This window comes from Fistularia commersonii, chromosome 1, assembly GCF_037954325.1.
Source record: "Fistularia commersonii isolate RoL2024-O1a breed Wild chromosome 1, RoL_Fcom_v1.0, whole genome shotgun sequence".
Lineage (NCBI taxonomy): Eukaryota > Metazoa > Chordata > Actinopteri > Syngnathiformes > Fistulariidae > Fistularia > Fistularia commersonii.
In genome coordinates, this window is record NC_141284.1 from 12,505,758 (window position 1) to 12,515,740 (window position 9,983).

Below are 9,983 nucleotides of genomic sequence, written 5' to 3' on the forward strand. Positions count from 1 at the left end.
CTCCTCTGTATCACGATATCCAAAATTGATATCAGTTTTTGTGTGGGTTGCAGAATAGCACAAGAAGAGTAAAGAATGGATGAATGTATTTGACTGAACGCCTGGATTTATATACCCCTCTGTATCACAAATCAAACATCTATTAAGCTAGAGTCTCTTGGATTTTTCATAAAGGGAAACAAGAGTTCAATGCCCAGATTCTGGATTCCAGATTCAAATCCCATCGCTTCATCTGACCTGTTGTTATATCAACCTATCATTCAGGACTGACTCAGAGGCTGAACTGGATTTGATCTGCCGCATGGCCAAAGCTGCTGGAGCATTTGATGCTGTACATTGCACCCACTGGGCAGATGGTGGGGCCGGGGCTGTAGCCCTGGGTCAGGCTGTCCAGAGGGCCTCTGAGGCCCCAATGAACTTCAAGTTCCTGTATGATTTGGAGGTAAGTGCCCTCATTCTAACAAAGTAATTAAGTTATTTGTTGGGATAGAAATACTGTATCATGATCCACTACGAAATATAACACATAGCCAATATCATTTTTTTTTTAGTCTTTTGCCATTTTATTCAAATTGAATTATATATTAGGCTCAGCAATGCATGCCATTTGAAGAAAGAGGCAGGAATCTTTTGTTCAAGAGTACATTTCTGAAGTAATTTAGAACAAGCAAGTTTTTTTTTGTTGTGCCTAAAATTCTACTATTTTTTTGCTGCATTTCTCCTATAAAAGACATGCCTACAAAAAAATGTAATTAACCTAGCTGTTAAATAATTATTATGAAAAGTGTATTTTAGATCTCAACCGTAATCGGAATAAAAAAACATAAAAAATCTTATCTACCATTCACACTCAAAAATGTAAACTAAAGGAGCTCTCTTAAAAAATATTTGTATTTTCTAATTTATCTTAGCTCCCAATTGATGATAAGATTCGAATCATTGCCCAGAAGATCTATGGAGCCGATGACATTGAGCTTCTCCCAGATGCCCAACACAAGGTGGAGCTCTACACAAAGCAGGTTTGTATCTCTCCTAGCACAATTTTCCTGTTTGTGGTTATCCCTGATTAGCTGGTCCTGTCAGTCAGCATTGTGGTAATCATGTGGAGACCTCTCATAGTTCAAGATGTTTTTTTTTTCCACTCCCGCACCCTTAGGGATTCAGCAATCTAACGATCTGCATGGCAAAGACTCACCTGTCACTGTCCCACGAGGCGGATAAGAAGGGTGTTCCCACAGGTTTCATCCTGCCAATCAGAGACATCCGAGCCAGTGTGGGTGCTGGCTTTCTCTTCCCACTGGTTGGCACGGTAAGTTAATTAATGAAAAAATAAAAGCTCCTTTATTTTTACACATATCCCATTGCTCTGACTCTCCGCTGAGCCGCACCTTTAATGGGAAACGGCATCCAGGAGGACATGGTTTGATTTTCCACATTCCATTAAAATAAAGAAAAAAACAGTTCTGCTTAAAAAAAAAAAAAAAAAAAATCATAATCAGGAAATAGATAGCATTCAGCTGTGCACTGCACACATCTCCAGGTTTTCTTTAAAACAAAACAAAATGAATGTGTTAAAACTATAAGAGGCTGGTCTGCTTTTAGTGTAAGCAAAATGTGGTATACAAATGGAAACACAAGGTCTAATCCATGTCTTGGACTTTAGTTTTGTCGGTTCCCATTTATCGACCTTAGTCATAAACTAGCCAGAGTTATTTCCTCCATTAAACTGCGCAGATATTTTCAGAATGTCAGCGCATTAACAACCAGGTTACCACTGTGTATCATATTTTTGCGAGGTGATGCCTTCTATGTGGCTGCCTTTAACAACAGCTCTTGCTACTGTGCTGCATTTCCATACTACATTTCCCTATTTCGAAAGACTTAAGGACTTTGGTATTTCAGAGAAATGTCACTGTTGTGGACCACAATATAGTTAAGACCTTCATGCTCTCTGTGTCTTCCTAGATGCCCACCATCCCCGGTCTGCCGACTAGGCCATGCTTCTTTGATATTGACCTTGATCCTGAGACGGAACAGGTCAATGGGCTCTTCTAAGGTTCTACTATCTACTGGTAAGGACAATTTGTACATGAAACTGTATATTGATCTTGTAAAGAATTGATCGTAAATGCAATTTAATTCCCTCTTTGCCTCTTTAATTTTCAGGTTTTAAATAATTTCCCCCACTGCGACGAAATGTTATAGTGTCATATTCAAAAAGCCCTTCAGTGAGCCATTGATGGGATTGCTCATTTGTTCCCCAGGGAACTGCTAGATAGTAAACACTGAATTACAGCGCTATTGATCCACTTCACCATCAGTTGGTGTACTTTTTTCGAGGTAAATGTCCAATCTGCATTGCACTGAAATGTATCCTGGTTTTGATTTTTGCATAGCTGATTTTCCCATAGCTGACACAGACATGTGTGAATGTTGGGTATAAATCTGAACCTATGGACCGGTTAAAGTGTATATATTGTTTCTGCATGAAATTAGGAGACTTTCCCGCAGCCTAATTATAATTGACTAATTTCAGTTGAGATAAATATTTTTCAACTTTTGCAGCACTTATAATGCTGTCTCACACATTTTAAAAAAATTATTCTTGTCTAATTGACTGTCCTGAATCTGATCTTGTTCTGTCATATAATTTCATCTGCCCTGTACACTGTACAATAACCGATGCGATTATGTTGTAGCTCAATGGTAATTTTCTGCCATAACTAATCCGATTACAAGAAACAAATAAATGTTCAATGGCGAGCCCTCATCTGTTTGTGTTTTATAATTGACGTGTTCATTTTATTTATAGTCTACAACCTTCTTGATTTGTCTGCTGTCATGATATGACTGTTGAAAGTTATCAGACTGCTTCCATTTGAAGGCTATTTAAATCTATATTTATTAGTATCTCACTATTCAAGCATGAAATAACTCAAAGAACATTGCAGTGCATTTTGTAAGTACTCTTATTTATATTGTAATAGTTTTCAGGTAACAGAAATTCCTAGTTCAACTGATTTGTTTTTCATTGTTGTTTAAAGCCTTTTTTTTTATTTCTGTTGAGCGCAAACTCTTTAGAATCTTGGACAGAATATGAGGAATCAAAAAATGGAGCGGCCGCTAAAGGGAAACTTTGCATACATCTGTGTAAAAAAAACAACAAAAAAACAAAAAAAAAAACAAAACTAACCTAAACTAACTGGAATGTCCTCTTCCCCAAAACATGTGATGTGTTACTTATTAGCAGACCAAGCCCGCTGCCCTTAGTCTAGCTTCCACTTTTATTTCCCGTAATGTGTTGTATGGCTCAACTTTATTTCTCTATAGTTATCTCAATTCTGCACATCGCCCTTGTTCTTAAAAATCAGCACCAGAATACTTCTTCCCCATTCCATTGGCTTCCTCTCACTCTCTTAAGATCCTGTAGAGTGATCTTGTCAAAAACTCTACTGCCACCTCTCCGAGACACTTCCATCCCACCTATTTTAATGACATAACTGCCTTTCAACTCGTCATCCTCCTCTGCACTTCACCTTTGCTAATCTCTGCTACTTTGTGGTTCCACAACAGTTACCTCTTCTACTTTCTCTCTCATTTCCCTTTCATTGGCTCAAAATACTAAATCACTCGTCTGGTACCTTTCTATACATTTTCCCCTTCATCTAAAGCCACTGTACTTCCCTCCCATCTTTCTGCTTTGCCAACCTGTGTAAACCTGTCTCTCCCGTCTGACTGTCTGAAGTTTAGACAGTAAGGAGGGAGAGACCTTGGTTTAGAAACTAAACCAAGGGTCTGACTCGAAGCCTGCGGGCCAATTGCACCCCTCAGAACAATATTTTGTGGCACCCTGCCTGAAATCAAATCTTTGTGTTAGTACAGCCAGCCTGTTTTTCTCACATGTGTCTGGGGGCTTTACACAGCGGGTTTCAAAAAAAGACAGGCAAGGAAAAAATGAAAAAGTAACTCTGCAATGTATTTGTTGCTTCAAAATTTGAATACAAAATTATTTTTTGATGAAAAAACGTCTAGTGACGTTGTTCAAACAATCTGTACTTTTCTTATTTCTATAGGAACCACAAAAACAATATATCCATTGTTTGAAATGGATTCGACAATTCAAAGCAGTTCTTTTTACTTTAAGGACTTTAAGATAAATATAGCTGCTCCACATTCAGTCTATAAAATGTGGCAAAATAGAAGAAGCCCTCAATATATCAGATCATGTTTTCAGGGTGCAAAATACAATTTTATTTCTTTAATTTCAACACTGCTGGAATTGTAATGATTTAACATGTTCATGTTCAGCTATTAGAAGTCCAGATCATGTTTTTTGAAATTGCTTTCCTCAAACTACCTCAGGACATTTTTCTCCTTCATCACTGATAAATACAGTAATTTATTGTATTGCTATTAGCTCCATCTTCCCCCGCTTGTCAAGAGTTCGGTCCCAGGGGCAGCAACCGGAGCAGTAAGCCACATATCTCCCTCTCCCCTGCTACATGGTTCAGCTCCATGAGTGAAGGCCCAGACACCAGGCGCTCGCCATCGAGCCTTCTTAGCTGCGCTTTGCCTGGGCCCTCCCCAGTTGGCCTTGGGTGACCCTTCCAGAGACATAAAGGCCTGACAACATAGCTCCCAAGATCACTGGGATGTGCAAATCCATCCACCACGGTAAGGTGGCAGCTCACGAAGGGGCCTCTAGAATTCATCATTAATTTGATATGTGAGATGTTTTTTTTTTTAATTAAACTGAATTAAGACAAAGGATGTTCTAATGATGATGATATATTTAATCTTACCAGTCATTTTGAAATAGTTTTGAGATGTTACATTTCCATCCAGACTCAATTATTATTTTCATTGTTGTGAATTTGTGCGATAAAGTAAAAATATCACAACAAACCACAGACCAATGTTTATTGTTTTGTATTGTTTAACATATTTTTTAATGATTTATGGCCATTACTACAGCATTTTGGTTTCTTCTTTCCCAACTGAGGGGGACCACGGCCGTGTTCATTTTTCTTTTCTTTCCCATGCCCCTTTCCTCGCCATCTCTTTCCTTTGCCCTGCAAATAAATCACAAGGACAGCAGGTGAAACTCTGAAAACTCATCAACGCAGGGTAATTTTAATTTATGACTTAAGCCATCTACCTCTTTGCCTTTACCTCCTTCCTGTAAATAATAATAGAAAATGAATACATGGAAGACAGGAATTAAAGGATTAAAATAAAGCCATGAGTTTTTTTTTACCCCTCTGGAGACAGATCCAGATTCACTTTCAGTCTCCTCTTTTCCTTCCTCTGCAATTTCCTCTTCATCCACATGCTTATTTAATATTTTCTTCTACAGCTTTGTCAACAGCACATTTTCACATTGTTTGCATTAGGTCAAGGAGACTTGGAGAAAACTGAAGTGACTCACCCCTTTATCAGCTGTAATGGATAATAAAAATAAGCACAAAAATGTGAACATGAATCCAATGAAAAAGGTTAAACATCCTTTGAATTTTTTTTTCAATAATAAGATTGGAAATAACACAACTTTTCCAACATCTATTACATTACTATTATATTCACTGTTGCAGCCTGCTAAAAAGCATCATTCTATTCCTTCATGACACTTACATCCACTCATCCTAGCTTTTTTTGAATAAGTTCAGTAGGAAAATCTCTCCGTGTAAGAAGAAAAGATTTATGAAAGTCTCAAAGTCCCCCCATTGTTGTTCTTTTAAAATCATGATAGCTGCTACAGACCTTCACCCGAAATCCAGATTATATCTTACCCTTGTGTTTTTCTAGTATCTATACAACCACACTTGTATAGAGCTCTGGTGTTTTTAAGGTGTGGATAAAGCCTCCCATACCGATTTACAGATTTGTTAAGACTGGGCTGGTACTAGAAAACACCTGGTGATACATCTGACAGCAAGGTATCAACCACTTAGAAAATTTCCCTGAAATCACTCTGTATTTAAAAGTAGCTGAGACGCTTTTTGAAAACGGGTTTAGAGATATTCAGAATATCTACCACTAGACAAAATGTATTTTTTTGCTTTTATTAGTGCCGTTGGGAATTAACACATTAATTGTCCTAAATTCTATACTATAACCTGTTTAAACACGCAATTATAAATAGTATTATTTGTCCATAAAATTGTTATACGTACACCTGTACAACATTGTAACCTTATCAACATTAAAGAAAATGAAAAAGAAAAGAAACAAATATAGATTAACTTGCAAAAAAGAATAACTTTAACATTGTTTTTTAGTCCGTAACAGAAAAGATTTGAAGTGCATCAATACTTAATCTGATTTGTTCACAGATAGGAAAACTGATGAAACACAACTGGAGTAAATTTTATATATATATATATATATACACTGCTCAAAAATATAAAGAGAACACTTAAAAAACACATCCTAGATCTAAATGAATGAAATATTCTAATGAAATACTTTGCTCTTTACACAGTTGAATGTGCTGACAACAAAATCACACAAAAATTATCAATAGAAATCAAATGTATTAACCCATGGAGGTCTGGATTAGGAATCACACTCAAAATTAAAGTGTAAAAACAAACTCCAGGCGGATCCAACTTTGATGTAATGTCCTTAAAACAAGTCAAAATGAATCTGTGTTGCTTCCTGAGTGGACACTATGATTTCACAGAAGTGTGATTGACTTGGAGTTACATTGTGTTGTTCAAGTGTTCCCTTTATTTTTTTGAGCAGTATATATATATATATATATATAGTAGTGTTTCAGTCAGGGAAACAAAATTGTAGTAATTATATGTGTGTGTTTCAGCTAACCCCAAAATCACACAGAAAACAAGCATCAACATAGCAACAACAGTGACATTCGTTACTAGCTACAACACATATAAATGACAAGATGGCCCAAATTGGTAAAAGGTGGATCTTTCCCATTTATACTGCATTTATAATATATTTGTTGCTGTAATGTAAGTAAATGTGCTTTATTATTAATCATTAAAACAATAATACATTCTTGCAGCTGACTGCTTTCTTTGCATCTAAATTGAATTTCAAAGGTTGTCAAGTTTAATGATCCCCTCTGATACACTAAATTACTCAGACAACAAAATTATTGCATAACAACAGTTCTAAACAACTATCTGTATAGTATATTGAAAACGCTAAATGTGAAGTAACTTTTCTTTGAAATAATTATAAACAAAAACATTGTTAGCAAAATGTGCTGTCCAACTGTCCAAATATGACTATTTGAAGTTTCTTCTCAAACAACCGAAAACATTTCACACAAGTTTAGCTATTTTCCACTTATTGAAGCACGAAAGACTAATAGGCGTCTCAATCTGTGTAATTACCTGAGTACTAACACCACCCCCACATATCATCTTGTTAGATAATTATTGTCATACTCTTGTCACATGTGGACACACCCTCCATTGCCTTTAGGCATTTATATTTCATGAGATCCAGAACTAGGGGTTGTTCACCAGGTGATGAAGGCCTGCAAAATAAATTCACATTGTTTTCTGAGCTGCACAGTAGAGACTTGTGCCAATGTCCGTCTCCTTGTTCCAGTCTAGACCTCAGAATCAGAGGCAAAGTTTGTTTTTTGTAGTAATTCAATCAAACTTGACAAAAAGAGGACTGTATGTCAGGTTCTGAAAGAAACCTTTGCACATTTATGTTAAATTTTGAATGGGAAAAACTTGAGCATTTGTCATGATGAACGCAATTAAATGTCAATGATGAAATTAATTGACTATTTTAAAAAATGTGGATCTGGAGATTTTGAAGCCACAGAAGAAAAGAGAGGACAAACAACCATGTCTGCTGTCTGAAATCCATTTATAGGCATTTTCCATTTTTTCTTCCAAAACATGCTTGGATGTAACACTAAAGTAAAGGTATTATATTATTAGTAAATATGAATTCAGTTCCTTAACAGCCAACATATATTTTCTTTAGACAGAAGCACTTTATTTATAACTGCGTGCACTGATTTCAATCACAGGTCAGGAGTGTATATTTCAATGCATTCATGAAACAAGTGATGAAATCATTTTAGATTAGATTAGATTCAACTTTATTTTCATCTCTGATGTACAAGAACAGGGCAACAAAATGCAGTTCAGCATCTAACCAGAAGTGCAAAAGAGCAGCACGTGGAGATATAATATAGTAAATAAATTGACAACATGTACAAGTGGCGCTGTGGTTCGTTTTTCAGCCTCACAGCACAAGGGGCCCTAGTTTGATACTGACAAGGGGACCTTTCTGTGTGGGTTGCAGTTTGCATGTTCTCCTTGTGTCTCCGTCAGTTTCCTCTGGTTTCCTCTCACAGTCCAAAAGCATGCAGAAGGTTACTGGGGAAAAATTGCTGTGAGTGATTGTTTGTCTGTATATGTGGCCCTGCGATTGACTGGCGACCAGTCCAGGGTTTACCCTGCCTCTTGCTTGACGACAGCTGGAATAGGGTCCAGCATCCTCAATGACCCTGAGTGCAGGATAAGCGACTGATGATGGATGGATGGAAAATTCAACTGCATTCATTTGAAGGGTCAATTTTTTTTTTGTTATGGTTAAGTGGAGTGGAATGAAACATTTTCAACATGCCAAGTCTTTCTTGTTGAATTTAAACATTACGTTTGCCTTGTGGCTGCTACAATTTTAAAAAGTAAAGTGAAATGAATGCATCGCAACATTGAAATGGATTCAACTTCTGCAGCAGTGGCGACATCTGGAGGAGAAAGGGTGTGCATCTAAGTGCGTAAAAAAACGACAGGTCTTCAGCATTTTAAGCTTCAAATAATCCTTAACATAGCATGTCATCACCGGACTGTGTTTCTGGACAGTGTATGAGGCTTTTGTTTCTGACAACCGGCATCAATAATAGCAATGCTGCAGTATTTCTTGTAGACACAATCATTTGTTGACAGTTTGATTATGACGTCAAGAAAATCCAAATTCCTATATACACTCAAGTCCTCCCAATGACCCCTCTGACAAAGATGATAGACAGACTAATCACAACATCACAACAAAGTTTTGAAAATTGTCATCTTGAAATTCTCCGTTGTCGAATTCATTCCAGATAACAATATGAATTCCTCACTCAAATTTCCCCACTCTTAAAACCAGGCTGAATTTTTCCAATGAGACCCCGCTAATTATCAGGATTATTCCATGTAGAATGAATGCAACATGGCTTCAGGTATGATAAAAATGTTAATGTGACAGGTGACCTTGTATTTTGATTCTATAATGCTGTAAAATATGTTCCACATTTTCTCAAGTTGCCTTCGACGTGTTCTTACTAATCGTCTGTGTTTGTTGGCCCACGCATGTGCTGTGATTCAGACTAGCAATGACAGGGCAGCATGGGGTGTATGGGGCCCACACACAAACATACACACACACACACACACTCGGGAGCTCATTATTGGCAGCTGTTGTAATCACAGTGGGAACAAATAGCACACATGTGTCATTTGTGATCATAGCACGGGGACAGAGGGGTGTCAGGTGGAAATTGAAATTCAGGAGGGGGGTGATTTGGTGGAAATATTTCTTTTCTTTCATGCAACACAACAGGGCAATGCATGCAACTTAAAACTAAATTTGGGGACATGCTGACATTTTAGTTCTACATTTCTATTTGAATAATTATATGTGTGTGTTTCAGCCAAATTACATACAATGTAGAGTTGGATTATTACACCGGTAAAGGGTATAAATATACGGTGTTAATTGAGATAAATATAATGTGATTTTTGTTTACGAGGTCACACGGGACTGCGGAACAGTGTGAGATTTTGCTTTCAGCAGAGGACATTTGAAGAGGGGAAAGAGCAATTGTTTTAAAGAGGGAGAAAGGGAATGACAGAGCATATGCGCTGGAGGGTGGGAGGGTCCAAGAGAGAGAGAGAGAGAGAGAGAGAGAGGGAGAGAGACAGAGAGGGTGGGAGAGAAAAAGA

General features: G+C 37.2%; 1 protein-coding gene across 1 annotated transcript in view; it reads left to right on the forward strand.

Annotated features, from left to right (window-relative positions):
* The window catches only part of mthfd1b (methylenetetrahydrofolate dehydrogenase (NADP+ dependent) 1b), a 14,530-nt gene extending 11,767 nt beyond the window's left edge, over positions 1-2,763 (forward strand). The window contains exons 24-28 of the mRNA XM_086148438.1: positions 265-442; positions 912-1,019; positions 1,157-1,309; positions 1,966-2,072; positions 2,167-2,763. Of these exons, the coding sequence (XP_086004564.1) occupies positions 265-442; positions 912-1,019; positions 1,157-1,309; positions 1,966-2,055 (529 nt within the window). The 3' untranslated portion in view covers positions 2,056-2,072; positions 2,167-2,763. The remainder of the gene's footprint in view (positions 1-264; positions 443-911; positions 1,020-1,156; positions 1,310-1,965; positions 2,073-2,166) is intronic.
* The last annotated feature ends 7,220 nt before the right edge of the window (positions 2,764-9,983 follow it).